General features: G+C 63.7%; 1 protein-coding gene across 10 annotated transcripts in view; it reads right to left on the bottom strand.

Annotated features, from left to right (window-relative positions):
• Positions 1-2,498: 2,498 nt before the first annotated feature.
• The window catches only part of CAMK2B (calcium/calmodulin dependent protein kinase II beta), an 81,540-nt gene continuing 64,951 nt past the window's right edge, over positions 2,499-19,087 (bottom strand). The window contains exons 13-23 of one of the 10 annotated variants that reach the window (XM_086697184.1): positions 18,710-18,784; positions 14,524-14,561; positions 14,323-14,394; positions 13,061-13,105; positions 11,637-11,685; positions 9,982-10,062; positions 9,067-9,180; positions 4,964-5,039; positions 4,767-4,861; positions 4,333-4,567; positions 2,499-4,241 (exon numbers count right to left, since the gene is read on the bottom strand). In XM_086697184.1, coding sequence (XP_086553310.1) covers positions 4,335-4,567; positions 4,767-4,861; positions 4,964-5,039; positions 9,067-9,180; positions 9,982-10,062; positions 11,637-11,685; positions 13,061-13,105; positions 14,323-14,394; positions 14,524-14,561; positions 18,710-18,784 — 878 coding nt within the window. In that variant the 3' untranslated portion in view covers positions 2,499-4,241; positions 4,333-4,334. The remainder of the gene's footprint in view (positions 4,242-4,332; positions 4,568-4,766; positions 4,862-4,963; positions 5,040-9,066; positions 9,181-9,981; positions 10,063-11,636; positions 11,686-13,060; positions 13,106-14,322; positions 14,395-14,523; positions 14,562-18,709; positions 18,785-19,087) is intronic. The other 9 variants (XM_086697185.1, XM_086697186.1, XM_086697187.1 and 6 more) reach the window with 9 other exon arrangements.

Here is a 19,087-nt window from a genome sequence, read left to right as displayed (position 1 = left end):
ATTGCACGGAAATGCCTATGGGGGCGCAGGGCATGGGGGGTCATCTGCCCTGAACTTCAGATGGGCTCTGGCCACCAGGTCACAGCAGTATGTGTGGTCTCTTAACCCGTGTTCCTTTGCCTCGCTGGCAACAAGACTGTCCCAGCAACCACCTGGGGCCTGTGTGCCTTAGCAAGTGGCCTTTTCTATGGCTGCTGTTCCTGGGCACCAACACCAGGTACCAGCCATCCCGAGCCTCCCAATGCCCCATGGGTGTGGTCTGAGCCAGCGCCTCCCCAGCCCGACCCCCGCAGGAGCACTGCCTGAGAGCCCCCCCATCCAGAGGCACAAGCCCCCTCTGTGAGACCTGCCAGCCCCCTCAGGCCCTGCTGCCTCCCCCTGTCCTAAGTACTTCCAGAGGATGCCAGCTCACGATGCACCCTTGGGACCCACTCCCCACAAAGCCCTTCCTGGGGTGGTGTCAAACAAGATCCCGTCCCAGGGGGTCCTTCCCTGAGCTGGTTCTTGCCCTACCCAGGAGGTCCCACCCACTGCCCTGGCAGCAAGTGCCAGCCCCTGAATTCCCTTGCTTGGGCTAGAAGGTGGGACTTCATGGCTTCTTGACGACCCTGCCCTAATGGGTGTACCTGCCAGCTGCCCTTTTGGCTCTGGGCACTGCATCGGCCTCTAACATAGCCTGCCCTGTGCAACCCTGAGCGAGGTGCCAACCCACCTGCTGACTGGTGCCCAGGGTGCTCTGACTTCCCCTTAAGGACAGCGTGGTGTCTGACACCTCCAGCTTTGGAGGTGGCTGAGGAGGAGGGGGTGGGGGTGGGTGGGGCCGGCTCACACCTGTGCAGGCGAAGAGCACTTGGCAAAGTGTATTTTATAGTAACTGCTGCCTAACTGTTCTGTTTGAAAGGTTCTTATCTGGATAAACTTGTCTTCTGAAATTCCACAATAGTCCTCTGCTTTGTTCAAGCCTCAGGGGCCCCTTTCCTCGGGAAGCCGGGTGCAGGGTCCTGGGGCAGTTCCTGTCCTTAACCCCCAGGCCTAAGCTGTAACTCCCTTCACCTAGACCTGTCTAGCAGGAGACAGGGGAGGGGGGCCTGGAGCAGAGGCTAGCCCTGCCGGGACTCCTGGATTAGGGGGACTGGCCTGGGGGGTTGCCCTGCAGCCACAGCCAGGGCCACACACGTGGAAAGTCCTCAGGAGCTGGAGGCGGGCTCTGCAGGCGTGGGGGGCGTCTGGTGCCTCCCTGGGCGCTTGTGGGCCCAGGAGCCTCAAGTCTGGTCCCAGGTTAGGGAATGACCTCAGTGGCTGGTGGTTAGAGGGTCTGAGGATTGTGCAGCCTTGTTTCATTGGTGGCCCTGAGCCTTGCCTTCAGTCTCACTTGTGATTGTGGAAATGAGAAGTGGCCTTGGGTTTTGGGGCTGGACTGAGGGCATCAGCTTCTGCTTGCAGGACCTGCTGGGTCACAAGGTCTCCCTGAGGCCCAAGGAGCCTTGACCAAAGCAGGTACCATTTAAAAGTGATGAACCCAAGACTGTCTCACTGACCTCGCTTTGTAGTTCCCTGCCCACCCCATATGGGGCGCCCAGCCTGCTGGTCCTGCTCCGCACCCCAGGGCTCAGGGTCCTCAGGGCTGGGCAGGGCCGTGTGAGTGCCCCCAGGGAGGCCTGGCCTGGAAAGCCTCCTCGGATTACAGCTGATAGGTGAGTGGAGCCCTAGATACCAAGTCGGGGACTGACTGCCGCTCGCTCCGGCGCCGTGTCCTAGATTCTCTGAGCCCCACTCTTGGAGCCTCTGTGTGTTCTCTGGCACAAACCTTCCTCCTGAGAACACCTGCCGGGCACCAGGAGCTGAAGTCAAGGGCCTCCTGTCCTAGTGGGCAGGTCTGGGGTAGCCAGAGGGGACCCCCTGGGGCGTCCTTCTTACCAGAAGACACACGAGTGGGGAATGTTTGGTGTCCAGAATTGTTGTGAGGCCCACATTTCTGTCCCAGAGAAGCATGAGGCATACAGTACAGACAGGCATTGGCAGAGCCTGGAGACATGGTGTGGAGGGGGGACTGCCCACGTTCGTTTGAGGGTGCACGTGGGCTCCAGCAGGCTGCGCGGGGTCTGTCTGGGAGGGCAGAGGGCCAGGAGGCCTGCAGCAGAACCAGTGGAGCACAGACCACAGCAGCCCCAGCCTGCCTGAGCCCAAGCGCATGTGGCCACGCGCTGCTCAGGTGTCCTCAGGCCATGTGGCCATGTGGTCCTGCTGCCTTGTGCTCAATGCTTACTCAGCCAGCAAGGGCCGAGGGTGGGCGTTCCTGGGGGAGGCCCCACATGGCTTTGCATCCTCACACCACAGGGGAATGGTGGGCAGCTGGTGACGTGTCCCTCCTGAGTGACAGGCCGGGGTCACAGATGATGGGGTAGAGCCCTCCAAGAAGAGCGGGAGTCGGGGGAGGGCACAGGGAAAGGGAAGGAGGGCCCTGGGATAAAGCCCCCAGCTGCAAGTGAAGCCATTGGTCCTGTTTTTCTTTTATTTGCAGTTTCCCGAGACAGAACAAAATAATGATTTTTTTACACTTACAAGGCTCAGAAAGAAAAGACAATGAAACTCAGCAAAAGAGAGAAGAGGAAGGGCCGGCCGGCACTGCGGGCAGCCGGCCCTCCACAGAGCGGGCCGGCCGATGCCACCACACCTCGGACGCCTAGCTAGAGGAGCAGGTGTGGCTTGCTCGAAAGGGGTCATGCAAAAGAACTATCCCCCAGAAAAAATCCCCAAATTATCCCAGACAGGCAGCTCCGTGGAGATGACAGGTGAAGGGAGAAGGGAGGAAGCCCCCAGAGGGGAGGATGGCCGGGCCCCACGCTGTCCACGGCGAGCACTGCCGCTGCCTGAGGCCCAGGGAGCCCGGCGGATGTTTACCCTGTGTCCATGGGTGGGGACAGCTGTCCTGAGCACAGCCGTGGACGGGCAGGTGAGTGTCCATTCTGAGTGTCGCTCCCCACTCTGTGCCCCTCCCTTGGCTTGATTTGTGGGGGAAGATAAAGAAAACCCTTGTTGAAAATGTGAATTAAGGGGGTAGGTGTTGGGGCGCCAGGTCCTGCGTCTCTTCCATCACAGCCCCTGACCCGGCCGGCTGCCCCGGGACCCCGGTACTGCCACCTTACCACGTGGCCCGAGCCCGAGCTGCACTTCAGTGCCCACCAGCACGAGGGGCTCCTCAAGATAGGCTCAGCCCGTGCTCTCCTCATCCCTGGGTCCCCATCACACACACGGCATCCTCCCTCAAGAGGCCTGGCCGGGGGTTCACCGTGCCCTGCCCCTTGGGCCCAGGGCGGCCCTCCCTCCCTCTCTCCCTCCCTCGGCTCCAGACCCAGACTCCAAAAGCACTGCCTGGAAACATCTGCCTGGACCAGTCTCGGCCTGGGAGCCCAGAGAGCCATGCACCTGCCTTCTGACCCCTCTCCCCTTCCTGCCTCTTGACCAAGTCCAGAGCCCCTCGTGGACGTGCCAGCAGGGGGAAGGTTGGCAGAGGAAGAGGTGACCCTGAATGGGAGGGAGGCCAACCCAGGGGCTCCCCTCCCGACAGGGCTGCAGCCAACAGTGTCCTCTCCAGAAGTCTGCCAGGCGTGAGGTCTGACATTAAGGGGTGCCTCCCCCCCACCAAACCTCCTCGGCCCTGGAGGAACCAGAACTGGAGCCTTGGGCCTGAGGGGGCTTCTTGGATGGCTTGTCGGGCGCCCGGGGGCCGGCCCGGCCTCTGCACTGCTCATCCATGCTGGGGGCATGAGAGGAAAGGAGGGGGACAGCCGTGCTCAGGTTCCCTGGGCCCCAGGTGGCCGACACTCCTGACAGCAGCCATGCACGGCAGGGATTGCAGACACCTGGGGAGGGGCGTCACCTAACACACACCGTTCCTCGGCCCGGCACCTGTGGACACGTTCACTGCCCCATGGTCCCCAGGGGCCAGGAGCGGACAGACACATGGAGCGTGGGTGGGGGGGTGCCCGTCGGTCCGAAGCCCCACAAATGCCAGTGATTTTTACAGCTTTTTCCTTTTTTTTTTTTTTTCCCGTTTCATCCAACATCAATTGTTTCTGTGGTTGTTGTCTTGTTGTTAAAAAGAAATCACATCCGGTCTTGGTTTTCTGCAGACACAGGCACCAGGGGAGGAACGAGGCAGACACAAACATGCGACAGGCAGGCCACCTTGGCGGCCGGGCTCCAAACACCGAGTCTGTCCCGCGACGCCGGCCGCGGCTCTGAAAGGGGACGAGAGTGGGTGGTCAGCCCTGCCCCCGGGGGGGCATGCCCCACCCCCTCGCCCGCAAGGCCAACGCCAGGGACACCCACCTTCACTGCAGCGGGGCCACGGGCGCGCCCGAGCAGTGGAAGTGCACGTTCTGCCACTTGCCGTCACGGCGATGCCACACGCGTGTCTCCTCGGACTGGCTGGTGCGGGGCCGGCCCTGCCCGTCGATGTACTGCGTGAGGCGGATGTAGGCGATGCATGCAGCGTCCTCCCCGATGACGTGCACGTGCGGGTTCAGTATGGTCGTGTGGATGGGCTTGCTGTTCTTGGCGAGCACTACGGCAGGGGGCGGGGACGGGGGGGTGCCGCTGGGCTCGGCGCCCTGTGCGCCCCGCCCACCTCCCCGTATCTGCCCCACCCGCATCCCTACCACAACGCCCCGCCCAAGGCCTTGTTTCCGCCCGCGCCCCGCCCACCGCCCGTCTCCGCCCGTCTCCTGTATCTGCCCCGCCCACCGCTCGACCCCCTCGCTCACGGTTCTCGAAGTAGAATCTGTGGAAATCCATCCCTTCCACCAGATTGCCCAGGGCTTCAGGCTCGAACGAGGTCAGGCCTGGGTCACAGATTTTCCTGGGGGGCAGACCCAGGTGAGGAGGGGCCCCGGCCACGCCCCGCCCCTCCCTCTCGCCGCGGGGAAACCGCCCCCCCCCCCAGCCCAGACGCCCGGCTCACGCGTAGGCTTCGAAGTCCCCGCTGTTGACCGCCTCGATGAGCTGCTCCGTGATCTTGATGACCTCCTGCTTCCGCGCTGCGGGGACACAGCCGCCCAGTGACCGAGGGCCGCCCCAAGCAGCCCCGCTGCGGGCCTAGAGAAGGGCGTCTCCAGAGCCCACCTGCCTCTCCTCCCCGGAAGGGACCCAAATCCGTCCAGATCGGGCCGCGCCCTCCGAGGCCCCCAGTGCCCTCCCCTCCCCCCCCCACCCCCCGTTTCCAAGGCCAGCTATGCTGTGTCACATACAGCATCTCCAGGCGACAGACGTACTCCCTCCGAGGGACCACGTGTCTGGAGGCCAAGGGGAAGCCAAGCCTGCCATAACCCACCCTGTGGTACCCCCCATTCCTGGGCCGCATCCGCTGGGCCCTCTGCAGCTGCGGCACTGGTCCTGCGTCCCGGCTCCTGCCACCTGGATGTGGCTCACCAGCCCTGATCCAACCCGTCACATCTTTAGGAATGTCCACTAAAGGACGAGGCCAGGAAGGCCTGGGGGCTGCAGGGTGAGGATTATGAGCAAAAGCCAGGGCATAGGGCCATGCGGGTCCAGTAGGGAAGTCGAGTCTGTGGGTGTCTTCCTGACTGCCCGCTGGCCTCCACCTGTTCCATCCTGGCCAAGGTGAGGGCCCCCCCCCACTGTCCCCCCCACATTTCCCGTCCAGCCAGCGCCCCCCATGCCAGAGCTCTGCCTGCTTGGCCTCTGGCCTGGTCCCCAGGGTCCCCTCCGTCTCTTTACAACTTATTTTCATGCAAACTATTATAAACATATGGAAGAAGTGGACAATAATATAGCCGCACACCCTGCTGATTCAAACCAGCACAACTTTCAAGACAGCTGGGAAATAAAACCTTACAGGTATACTTGTGAGTGTATTTCCCTAAATTTTGTTCTTCACCCCCTTCCCCAGAGACCGCCTGTCCTGACGCAGGTGCTTAACACCCTCCATGCAGATACACACCGGAATACACACGCCGTGAGCACGTGTGCACAAACATCACGGTGCTCTCTTAAAGCAACACCGTGCTGATGGTAAACCTCGGATGCAGCAAATGCACTGAAGGCGGGGCCCCCTCCCCACAGGCTCCCTCCCAGCTCTCTGCCCCTGGAGGGGGGCGTCTGTCTGCAGGTCTCTACTCTTCAGCGAGTAGTACCCCTGGGAACAGCACACGGGTGAGCTGACCTGCGGGCCAAGGTCCCAGCGCACAGACTGCAGGGTCTAGAAGGGTGAACGTGGTATCCTGAAGCATGTGCCCACAGCCCTGGAGTGAGACTGCCCATTCTCCCTGCCACCAGCACCCACAGATGCCCACCTGGAGGGTGGACGAGCCTAGGCGGGCCTTGAGTGCTGCACAGGTTCTGGACTGTGAAGACACGAGGACCTCCATGATACCTGAGGTGTTGGGTGCACGTGTGGGCTTGTGTGTCGTGAGAGGGAGGGCACATGTGCACATATGTCACATATGTGCGTGTTCGCATGTATAGGTTCATACGTGCGCTGCCTTGCAAGTTTTTCCTACCTTGACAAACCCTCACTCCAGGCCCAGCTGACTTCTGCTAAGGTCCCATTTCCACCAAACTCTGTGCCTGGGGTCGAGGAAGGTGGGCTGCAGGCTCATTACCCTAAGGTCTCATGTCCACCCGTGTCCACCAGCAAAGCTCTGTCCCTACACACGCCACTCTCTGTTCTCAGTCTTGGGCTCCCTGGGCAGGGCAACATCGGACATTCGGGGTCCCTCTGCATCACCTGGCTTCCCTCTACTTGGGCGTTTCTGCTGCAAGGATGCTATCCACCCTCCCAGGTTCCCGTCACCTTAATGGAGATGGCTTCCCACTGAGGCCCCAGAGCTGGGCACCCTCTGCCTGTGTGAGGATGGCGGCGCCTGCGTGTCCAGACACCCGACACTCGCTAGCCTCCCTCCCCCACAGAGAGCCCGCAGCCAACAGCCCTGCTGCTGGGGCTGAGCAACAGTTCCTCTGTCTCATTCCCAGGGCACTCTGATTTACGGTCACTCCATGCTACAACAAGTCAACCTGATCTCCCACTTAACGAAAGAGTATTGGGTGTTTTTAAACAAACTATAATAAAAAAAAATGAGAATCCGCAACAGGGAAAGTATTAAGTAAACAGGAGAGAGTCGGGGCACGGCACAAATTGTGGAGCCTGGTGTATGGGAAACAGCTGCCAACCCATTCTGCAGACAGGGAAGGCGAGACTGCCGAGGGGCTGCTGCCCAGACCCAACCCTGGCCCGTGGGGCGTGCTGCATGAGGGGCTCCCCGGAGGAAAAGCCTCTGAGCAGAGCACAGTCTGACCGTCAGCAGGCGACTCTGGAGATGGGGCTGTGGTGTGTGGGCAAGGGTCTGGCTTGGGAGGGGTGCCACAGGTGAACAGGAGCCCCCACACTCCCTCTGGCTCTCCTCGGGCAAGCTCGCAGGCCAGGGAGGCCAGGCTGCTGGCAGAGGGTCTGGGGGGGCCCCAGTGACTCCAGACTGGCCCTAATCCACGTACCCTGGCATCTGCAGAGGTACCGGGAGCGCCAGCCACACCAGGCAGGCAGCTGCACAGGATCAGCCTGGATTGGGTGTAATCCCTGATTATGGAGAACAGGGCCTGGGCCAGTGGGTACCGACCCCATTTACATAGAAACACAGCTGGCAGGCACATTCCAGGGAAGGAGGGGACCCAAGACCCACAGCGGGACGGCCCCTGTAGCCTAGGCCCTCGTGCTGGGAGAGGCAGACAGTGGTCCCAGAGTTGGAGATGGGGGCACCCCATCAGAACCTTGAGAGCCAGATCTCAGCCCTTCTTTGGGCCCATGTGACTCCCGTCCTTCACCTGCAGCCCACCCAATACTCAAAAGAGCCAGGGTGCTGAGGACAGGGGGAAGGGCACATCTAGGAGCTAGGAGCCTGGGGGCACCTGCCCTCAATCCCCCTAGTGCTCACCCCTCCCCCACCAGTCCTGCCACACCAGTGGCTGCAGGCCCCTGGCACCCCTCCCTTTGGCTCTGCTCCAGGCCCCTTCCTGTAGTCCCCACCTCTGTAGTTTGGTTCAAGACAGACCCCCAAGGTCAGCCTGCCGTGCTCAGACCCACAGCACGTCCTGTCCTCAGAGCCCCCAACCCGGTCTGCTGTGCAGACTCCGAAGGCAGGTGGGCTGGGGTACTGTGGCAGGCACCCCCACCCCCACCCTGTGTGCACCTCTCCACAAACCCAAGCCTCAGCTTCTGTGATCCAAGGCCGGGCAGGCCCAGGGAGTGCACAAATGGGGAGTTCTGACCCCTCCCCAGGCTCTGCTGCGCACCTACCACAGCCCTGCCCCCTCCCTCACAAGACCCCTGGCCAAGCAGGCCCGCAGAGACCTGCACCTGCCCTCGCCCCTCTGGCAAGTACAGAGAGCTCGCTAGGAGAGCCACTGCTGCCCGAAGGCTGCCCCTGTGCCCCCCGACACTGCTTTGCTTGGCTCCCCCTCCTCCCTACCCTGGCCCTCAGGCCTGGGCTGGGGGTGGGGGAGGTGGGGGGGGTGGGATGGGTGGGGTGGGGGCACAGGATCTGCCAGCACTCACCCAGACACTCCCCAGCCATGCCCGGCCCCTGGCCCGCAGCCTCTCATCCGATAGCACCTCCCTGCATGTCAGTCCCTGGGCAGGTTGGGGGGGGCTGTGGCCCTGGGCTGTCATCCACCCCTGTAAGCGATCCTCACGGCAGTCGGCAGACGGGCTGGAACAGTCGGCCCCTCCCTTCCTGCCTGGGGGGGGCAGCCCAGTGCAACCCCCCCCCCCCAGCAACCGACACTGCGTCACACGGGCCACAGATCACAGGCGCGAGCCTCTAGTCCACCCCAACTGTTTCTGATTCTTTCCTTCACGACCGCCCATCTGCAACCACAAACTTGGTTTCTGAGGCCAAATGCCACCTTCATGGGGAACTCCCTGTGCCCCACTTTCTGCCCCCACAAGCTGGCTGCTCCCCAGAGTGAGGGGGCAGCACACCACAGCTGGGGGTCTCGACACCCCTGTGAGCCCCCAGTTGCAGCCAGGGGACCACTCAAGGTACTACTTACACGGGGTGGGCAGGGGGCCTGGGAGAGCCGAAGATGGGCAGGATGGGGGGCCCTGGACTTCCAGAGCCCCTGAGCCCCTCTTCACTGTGTTCAGGATGTCAGAGAGCCTGGGGGCTGGGGTGGAACAGACCAGACGTGAACAGGGAGCAGGTGGGGAGCATGCAGGACAGAAAACTGTGGGCTAATGAGCCAAGCCAGAGAGAATAGGAGACAGAGTGGGACGTAGAGGGGGCATTGGGAACATAGGGGGACAGAAGGGGGAATGTGGAGGAACAAAGGGGGATGTCGAGGGATGTGAGGGGTACTGGAGGGTGTAGGGGGATGTGGGAGGACAAGGACGGACATGGGAGGACAGGGAGGGTGAAAGTGGACAGGGGGAGGCTCCAGTAATGCCTGGCAAATGCACCTGTCTGCCCATGGCAGGGCGGTTGCTGTGGGCAGAGGAGGGTGCCCTCCAGGGAGGACAGAGGAAGCAGCCCAGCGTGTGGAGAACCCAGTGGAGAACCCACGCGGGCAGGAAGCCCAAGCCTTTTCCTTCTCAGTCCACAAGCCTGTGAGCTGGAGGAGCTTCTGCAATAGCTCCTTGTCCCTAGACTCCCTGGGGCCTGCTGGGTGCTCAGGGCAGGGGGCGCCATGAGGTCACAGTGACTGGGAAGGTCAGACAGGCGATCCAAGGAAGGCAGGAAGCACAGTGGGACCCCAGAGGGCCCTGCCCAGAGCTCAGGAGACCCTCTGGGGCTGGACCGCAGTGCGGGAGGGAGAAAGGCTGGGAGCTGCTGGAGGAGTTAGTGCCAGACGCCCAGACAGGCCCGGACAGTTAGCCTCCGGCAACCTGGCGGGGGCAGCCGAGGCCGTGCATGGTGGGCGCAGGAGCCGCTGAGCAGCAGGGACAGCAGGCCTGGGAACACTACTTACACAGAGTGGGCAGGGGGCCTTCAGCTTCCAGGGCCCCCGAGCCCCTCCTCGTGGAGCTCAGGACGTCAGGGACCCTGAGGGCTGGCGTGGACAGGAGGCAAAGCGTGAGGTGGGGCAGAGAAAGCAAGGCCCTGCTCTCTCCCGCCCTGGGACCGGTCTCAGCAGCAAGAAGCTGCTGGGCAGAGACCAGAGTGGGGCCTTAGCCCACATGGAAGGCCGGCTGAAGGGGCAGAGGCAGCCAGAGGGGACCCAGGAGGAGCACTGCTCCAGAGAGACAGGACCTGCAGCAGGGGCCTCCTGATGCAGAGAGAGCAGGGAGCTAACAGGAGATGGAGATGAGTTGGGGGTGTGTGGTTTCTGAGCTCCCCGAGCCCCTCCTCGTGGAGCTGCTCCTCACTGTCAGGAACCCTGGGGACTGGGGCAGACCTGTCAGGAACCCTGGGGGCTGGGGCAGACCGGTGAGATGAAACTGGAGACAGGTGGGGACACACAGGAAAGAGAGGACAGGGAATGGGACGAGGACCCCGGTGGGGTCAGGCTGAAAAGGCCCAGACACAGCTCACAGCGGCCCCAACACCAGGTGGTGGGGTCCAGAGGCAGTGGGGAGGCGGGAGGCGGGGCTCCAGGAGTGCTGGGAGGTGTCCAGACCGATGACCTTCAGTGTGCGGGAGTCTGCCCTGTTTCCTGGGGCTGTGGGGGTCTGGGCTGGGAGGAGGCTGGCCAGGCCAGGCTCTGCCGGACCCTCCTGCAGGCTTGGGCCATCCAGGCCCCCACATGGCCAGACAGAACGGCAGGCCAGAGTGTCGGGGAGGCCTCCGTGCTGACGGTTTAGGCCTGTGTCTGTCTGTCTGGAGAAAACACACAGCCACTCTCCCTTCATCCAAGGGCCTATGCTCCCCTCTGTTTTCGGGTGTCACTGCATCCCCCAAACTGATAGAATGGCCGGCCATCAGGCCCTGGGGCAGCCCTGAGGGGTGTGTGAGCATGTGGCTGAGAGGATTAGGTGGTCTGGCGTGGCTGGGACGCCACATTCCCTCCCTGGGGATGCTGACAAGGTGGAGAGCAGAAGAGGGGTGCCTGGGCAGCACACAGGGAGGGCGCTCTGCCGCCCTCTGAGGCCCAGGCATGGTCACTGGCCTTGCACAGAGTGGAAGCCCAACCCACTCACACAAGTGGTGGAAACATCCAAAACCCAGAATAAGCCCCCTTGTTGGTTATCTACTTATCAACTACCAGCTAAGCAAGATCACAAATATAAGGGAATTTAACAGAAGTTGAGCAAATTCAGCTCTCAAGGTGTTCCCCACAGGAACCGGTCCTCCGCAGGGTGGGAGGCCCCTTGCTGGTCAGGGCGCCAGGGCCGGAGACTGCCCCGGGGCCGGCCCATCTGCCAGCACGCCCTGGTCAGGCTCCCGCCGACACACCCGCTCGCAGACGCCCCGCCCCCACGGCTCACCCACCAGCCACCTCGCGGGCGCCCCGCCCCCATGGCCCACCCACCAGCCAGCGCCTCGCAACGCTCCACCCCCTTGCCGGCGCCCCGCCCCCCTCGGCCCACCCACCAGCCCACGCCTCGCAGATGCCCCGCCCTTCGCAGACGTCCCGCCCCCCACGGCCCACCCATCAGCACAGCAGAATGCGTGCGACACTCGTACCTTTTGTGTCTTCGTCCTCTATGGTGGTGTGGGTGCTGTCCGACGACTCCTGGGGACACACAGGGACGCAGGAGGTCAGGACGTGGCCTCCACGGGCCCTGGAGGTGCCCTCCCAAGGCTGCGGGGCCCCAACCCAGAATCCCCAGGGGCAGGGCAGGAGCTTCGTGCCGGCCCCCAGGGGTCACCCATCCCCTGGGCTCAGCCACTCACGTCCCCAACAGCCCAGGGACGTGACTGTGCCTTCTCCCGACAGCACACGCCTGGTAGAAAGACCCTGTGCTCAGGGTAGAAAGACTCTCTTTAATAAGCCAGGAAGATGGGCCCTTTAAAACTCCACAATACTGGTGAAGAAGAAAAGTACCCACAGCCTGTGCATTTTGGCAGACAGGGTGGGAAGCTTCCAGAAGGCCCTCAAGAGCCTTGGCCCGGCCCAGGCAGAATGGAGCTGCACCCACACCTCCTTCCCCAGGAGGGGGCCGCCTGCCCCTTAGGCCTCGACTGTCCAGCATCACTCCTCAGGTGGCCTTAGAGGGCAGCCGGGCAGCCCCACACCTGGGGGCTTGCCGCCCTTCAGATAAGAAACCAGGTGCTGTTCACCTGTTGCGTGGTTCCCAAGACGCTGGCTTGCTCCTCAGAAAGAACCATCTTAACGGAGTTCTGGAGGGCCCCCTCTGACCCCCTGACTGAACACACTGCTCTGGGCCCTGCCCAGAAGTGGGGGGTCTGCAGCCTGGAGGACCAGACGGTTGTCTAGAGCCCCTTTGCAGGGAGAACAGGAGCCTCTCACCCCAGACACAGGGTCCAGGGACACCGGTCCACAGTCACAAGGCAGGAGTGCACCCAGGCCCTTCCCAGCACCTGGAGTCTGGCTTGGTCCCCCTGATCCCGGCCCACAGCCAGCGTGTGGGGGGGCCCTTTGGGGAACCCAGGCCTGGGTATGTGCGTGTGGGGGTGAGGGGTGCTGGTCCTAGAAACAGCTCAGCCGCCCACGTCCCTCCCGCCACCCTAGAGCCAGCCCCTTCTCTGGCCCGGGCAGGCGAGGTGCCTATGCAGCAGAGATGATGTCAGAGCGGGAGCAGAGAGGAGGCAGGCTGCCTCAGCAGGAAGCACAGGGGGCACAGAGGTGAGCAATGGGGGAAGCCAGGGGCGTCTGAGCTACTCCCTCCCCCAACCGCCCCTTCTCCCCTGGGACCTGCATCTGAGACCACCCTGCGCTCCTGGCCCCTGGCTGCCCGGCGGACAACATGAGATGTAGACCTTGCTCTGGGCCTTGGGCAGCCCCAGACTTGTGGGGCTCACTGTACACCTGCCCTCCTACTCTCAGCACAAGTGCCCCCCAGGGGTCACCGTCCCAGACATGCCCCCCGCTGGCCTGCCTCCTGCCCGAGCATAGGCTCCTAAGGGGGGACGGGGTGCGGCAGTACCTTGATCCCGTCCACAGGGTTATGAATGACGGTGGTTTGAGGCTCCTACAGAAGAAGGAAGCAGAGGAAGGAAAGAGGGAAGTGAGCAGGGCAGGAGGGGGTAGGGGAGGAGGGCAGCGGAGCCAGGATGGCAGGAGGCGGAGCGGGCTGGGGAGGCCAGGGTGGGCCCAGAGGTGGGCAGAGAGCAAGCGTGTATGCCCACGGAGTGTGGGAGACAGCATGGGGGCCCCGGGCAGGAAAACAGGTCCTCCCCTCCCTTGGCTGCCCCGGCATGGTGGGGGCACGGTTTTGAGGATGTCATGGGGGTGGAGTGGCACATGGGATGGACAAGGTCTGAGACGGGGCTGGCTGTGTGGGACCCTCCCCTCCTGGACTGAGGCTGCCCCCACGTGTGAGATGGCTATCTGGCAAACCCAGCCTTCCTGTGGGCATGTGGGGCTGGCTCCCAGAGGTGGGCCTGTGGCCCATGGAAACACCACACGTGCTCTGAGAAAACTCAACCTGTGCGCCAGCAAGCCCCAACAGGCCACCGTGGGCACACAGCTCCACCACAGCACCCTGCTCCACCAGCTGGGGCGTCCCCTGGGCAGGATCCCCCAGGCAAGGGCCAGAGCCAGAACCCCCGGGCTTCTCCCTCCGGGCAGCCACAGGCCAGCACAGCCACAGACGTGCATCTCCCTGGCCGCTGGGGGACTTGTGGGCCACGGCCTCTGATGGGAAGGTACCCCGGCTGGATCTCCACCAGGGAGACTGCCAAGGGCTCCTGTCTCCCTCAGATCACTGGGTGGGCTCCGAGTCCATGACCAGCCTCACCCATTCTTTCCCAAAGCCCCCACGTCCTGGACGGCGCACCCATGCAGCAACTGGGAGGTGTCTTCCCGGCAGGCCACGCCCCTGCACAGTGTCTGCCTGGGCACTCTGGATGGGCCTGCCGAGGGCGGAGGATCAGAAGTGCCTTCCACCCTGGGCCTCGCCTCACTGGCCGCCTGAAGGCCTCTCATTGCTGACTCAGAGTCCACCCGGGCGGGAGGCTGGGCCAGTCCCTGGCACCTGAGGGAGGCTCCCGAGCACAGCCCCAGGACTGCCTGAAAGGGGCTCAGCCCTCATTTCACACCGAAGAGGCAAAGGGGGCTGGAGGACCAGGCGTCCACCAGAGACAGGGCGGGGCTGGACCCCACCTTCACCCCAGGCCTCTGGACAGGTGGCCACCACATGGCCGGGGTGCAAGAGGGCCGGAAGCAGGGGGCTGAGGGGCTCAGTACCAGGGCGGCTGGAGGGAGTGTCCCCTTAGGGCTGGTCACAGCTGCACTGTTTTTGGTGCTGTTCGTCTGGGGCTGTGGAGAGAGGAAGAGGAGGTTAGAGGGACAAGGGGAAACTGCCTGGCCTAGAGGGAGGCCCTGCAGGGCGGTGGGGTAGGGCCAAGCGGCAGGGTCAGGGCTCCCCCCAGGGCCTAGCGCACTCACCTTCACCGCGTCCGCTTTCTTGTTGAGTAAGCTCTTGGCTGCTGCATGAGGACAAAACAGGCAACATGAGCAAAGGGACTGGGGCGAACACCACCCAGCCCTCAGTGTGAGGTGACCTCAGGGACCGGCCAGGCTCTGGGGGCCCCCAAGAGCAAGTGGGCAGGTGAGTGACCCGAGGTCCTGAGGCAGAGTGGCTTCTGTGGCCAGCAGGGACAAAGCAGGCCTGTGGGCCATCCTGGAGAGGCCCGCCCAACACCCTCATCCCCAGGACAGGTTCCTTCCCTGGGCCATGCACCATGACCCTGCAGGACACAGAGATCCCCCCACCCACCAGGGCCCCACCCCAGGTAGGAACACAGGACAGGGCACCAGGGTGGGGTGGGGACATCTGTCTGCCCTTCTCTGTGTTCTTGGGCAGGGGTGGTGGGCTGTAACTGGCCACCCAAGCAGGGAGGGGTGCGTCCCAACCCCAGGGGCCTGCCTGCTCTCAGCCTCCTGGCCCCTTCTCAGCCAACAGGACTCGGGCCCCTGGCTGTGCCCCCACCCCCTGGCTGAGAGCACCCAAGGGGCTGCTTCATTCTTCGTGAACCAGTCCTGGCCTTGCTCTGGCAACATCGGTGCCAACACGGGCCTCTCCATCCACGCCTGAGGACCCTGGGCTCTGAGTGGGTTCAGCAGGATGATACCCTTGGGGGAGGGTCCCAGGCTCCCACCACCTGTAGGATGCTGGGCAGGTGGCCTGTGTCACCCCACTTGACCCCACAGAGATTGGGGCAGACTAGCCCTCACCTCACTCTCTCCTGTGCGAGCCCACCCTGCCCACATCTGCGCTCTCCTGAGTGGTTAGTTTTGATGGTGGAACCTCGGAACACAGGAAGTCAACTTACCTCACAGGAAGGGAAAGGTGAGGACAGAGTAGTGAGGAAAAGAAAAAAAACAGGATTTGTATGGTCAGGTCAGGGTCCGGAGTGCGGCCCAGGACTCAGCCTGGTCCTGCCCACCCCACCCACGCTCCCCGGGGGCAGACGCCGGAGGGGTAAGGTCCAGGGTGGTCAAGACCCCCGCCCCCCTCCCCCCAGCCAGCCCTGAAGCGGAGCCGCCAGCTCAGCGGGACCAGGGTGGTCCCCAGTGGGCCTGGCCCAGGACCCCTCGCTGCCAGGAATGTCCCCGGAGGAACGCCCACTCGGGGCTGTGACATCAGACCCTGTGAACGCTTGGGCCCAGAGAAATGCAGTGGTTCTCAAAGTGGGGTCTCCACGCCAGCAGCATCAGAAACACCCAGGTCCACCCCAGACCTCTGGGGCGGGGTGGGGTGGGGAGGTGGGTGTGGTATCCGTTCAGTTGTCATCTGTCATGGAGGATCCTAACTCTGCTTCACTTTGAGAACCACCGTCAGGTCCCCAGTGCAGCAGCCAAGGGGGATCCCAGGCCTTGGGCCGCTGCCTGCTAACCACCTTCCTCTCTGCAGTCACCCATCGCTGCCCTCTGGGCTCTGGGCAGGGACACAGGTGACTGTGCTGGGCCAGAGGGCGCTGTGGGGCTGTTGGAGAGCCACCCTGGGTGCAGTGTCTGTTCCCGGCCCTCCCCCCACAACCATCCTTTCCTCCCCCAGGATCCAGGGAGCAGCATTGCACCACAGAGCCTGCCTCCTGGCCCAGCTCCGTGTCCGGTGGTCCTCATTCTGTGAGAGGTGTCTTGGGGTCCCAGTAAGCGAAGGGACAACAGGCCACCCCTTTCGTTGCCCCCCAGGCCTGCCTGCTCTGCGTCTCAGCCTCCCGATCCTGGGGAAGCTGGATCAGAACTGTGTCCTGATGCCCTGCCAGCCGAGACCCAAGAACGTCCCAGCACCAAAAATGCCACCTTCTCAGAGCCACTTCCTGCGGCAGGGATTGGGGAGGGGTGGGCCAGCCCTGCACACGGAGCCCTGGCTCCTGACCTAGCGATCAGCATGGCCCCCTTGACCCACACTGACCTCAGCAGTCCGCTCCCTTGACCCCCCACCCCCACCCCAGCGTCCAGTGCGCAGGCAGAGCCCAACTCCTCTGAAGTGGGAGTCATGCGGGGACCCCTCCTCCTGGGCCCACCAGCTTGGGGCGGGTCTCCTCCAGGGGCCAGGAGAGGAAGGCCCCCAGCCCCTCTGAAGGCGCACGCATCAAGGCAGGTGAGCAGGCAGGCAAGCTGACCCCGCACCCAAACTTAAGCCGGGCCCTGCGGCACCCTGTGGGCTCGGCATCAGAGCGGTGCAGCCCAGGGCTGGCTCGGCGCCCTGAGGAGATGCGGTCGGCACTGCCCCCCACCACCCCCCCCCACCCCGAAGCCAGGCCCTGGGTGGAGGCAGATGGAGACCCTGGGACAGACCTGGGTCTTACGAGGGTACTCCCCTCAGTCCCTGACTCAGTCAAATCCCAGACTGTGCTACTCGACACGGCAACACCCATCCGGGGACTCGGACGGCTCCACCAGGGCCCAGGCTCCGGAAAGCCCGACAGCAGACACCAATCCTCTCACCCAGTTCCCAAACCCTGCCCCCAGGAGCCACCTCTAACCAGCATCTGCGAGTGTGGGCGCAGCATGGACTGGAGCTGTGCCCTCCCTGGAAGCAGCTCCTGGAAGAGTTCCCGGCTCCACCCAGATCGGTTCCAGGTCCTAGTCAACCCCCGTTTACACTGGCACTCGAAAGCACACGCTGTTCCATCTGTGCCACGGGGGCCTGAACTGGCGCCCCAGAACCCTGATAGATACACAGAGACCTTCTGGCCCACCCACCGGGGGTCCTCAGGCCAGGCCACGGTTGCCCCCTCCTGCTCCCTTCTTGAGGAAGGCCAAGACACTCCCATGAGCCTCAGCATCTGTCTCTACAAAGACCCCCAGGGCTCCTCTGGCCCAGGTGCTATGTCCCCCAGGGGGCCGCCCCCATGGAGGGGCAACAGCCTTGAAGCTGAGACCCCCCCAGCCCAGTGCCACTGGCTGAGCTGGGCTGACCTAGCAGGGGGGGGCCTCAGCCCACAGGGCGGGCCCAGCCTCTGCCCCGTCTGCACACCAGTCACCCGGGACAGCCATGCTGGGCTCCGTCCTCATGCATTGACCGCACCCGGGACACAGCGGCCCTCGGCGCCCAGGGCACTGCACATGCACACGGCCTCATGCGGTGCACATCCACTGCTGGCAGGCGGGCTGCAGGCAAGGGCCCTCGGCAGAGAGCAGCCAGAGGTCTCACTCGCTGTGGCTGGACAGCAGCTCTTCCCCAGGAGCGCCTAGGTTCCCTGCTCCCCACTCTCCTCCCCTCACCCGCTCTAGAAAGGCTCTGGACATTAAGCCAAAGACATCCTTCTGGGTAGGGCCTTGCCTGCTGGACAGGTCTGCTGCGCTCACAGGAGGGGCACGTACCCTCCTTCCCCAGGGCGGCCTTCCCCTGAGCATCCCATGGGGTGGTGGCTGGGAAGAGGGGCCCTCCAGCTGGGCAGGCGGGGCTGCACACCCGGCGGGGGGATCTTGAGGCAAGAGCTGGGGTGGACGGGGTGGGGGGTGAGGCCTCCACCCCGCCCCAAGGCAAAGCACAAGGCAATGGCAGGACACCAGGCCCCGCAGCTCCATCCGGGGAGTCCTAGGATCGGCCCTCAGCTGGCTCCGTGCACCCTAACCCTGCCCACCCCCGGTTCACGCTGCTCCAGCAGCAGGTCCTGGGGTCTGCCAGCCCTTGGGGCTCTGGCTAAGGTCACAGCTGGGTGGTCGGGGCTGGCTGGAGCGGGTGACAGGGCTCGCGTGGGGCAGGGTCTCTGCCTCAGTGCCTTTTTCCCTGGGGCCCCCCATTCAGGGTTCGGACCCAGCAGCAACCCTGAGGTTTCTTATGGGCAGTCAAGGTCACTGGGAACGGGGGTCTTGACAGACAAGTGGGGAGAGAGATCAGAGAGCAAAGGGCTCTGACCAGAGGGGTCTCCTGACCCCCAGACTCAGGGGCCAGGACCAAGATTCAATGAAATGAGTGTGGGCGGAGGCACGGCTTAGGGGTCACCTAGCCCGGCCCCTCCTTTAGCAGGTGGGGTCCGAGACCCTCCTTGTGGGACCTGTGCACAGCGGGAGCGGGGGCTCCCGGGGCCTCTGGGGTGGCCCTGGAGGCCCAGCCGGCAGCTGCGTGCAGCGAGGGGGCTGCGTGCCGACAGGCGGGACCCTGGTCAAGAACATCTACCTTGTTCCACCAGCCCCATGGTGGTGCCGGAGGCCGCGGTGGACATTGTGGCTGGAGCGGTGGTCTGTCTGCCCACTGTTAGCACCGGGTTAGAGACGAGGGAGGGGCGGACACAGACGGGGCGGGCAGGGGAAGGGAGGGGGAGAGACAAAGGAAGCAGAAGAAAATTAGAGTCCACGGTTGGGTGGCGAATGGCTCCAGAGTCCCGTTCACAGGAGAGTGGGAACAGGACCCAGACCAAGTGACAGTTGGAAAGCGTCTGCCTCCTTTCTCCTTAGAAAACCCCCGCGGGGGCTTCTCGCACCCACTGGGCGGGTGTGCGCACAGGACAGGTCCTATTAGTGTTGGTGTGACAGCATGCCCCCCCTTCCCTGCAGC

The sequence above is a fragment of the Puma concolor genome, chromosome A2 (genome assembly GCF_028749965.1).
Source record: "Puma concolor isolate L17-30 chromosome A2, mPumCon1.1.hap2, whole genome shotgun sequence".
NCBI lineage: Eukaryota > Metazoa > Chordata > Mammalia > Carnivora > Felidae > Puma > Puma concolor.
Note: the sequence above shows the minus strand (reverse complement) of the source record. Positions and strands in the feature narration are given on the sequence as shown.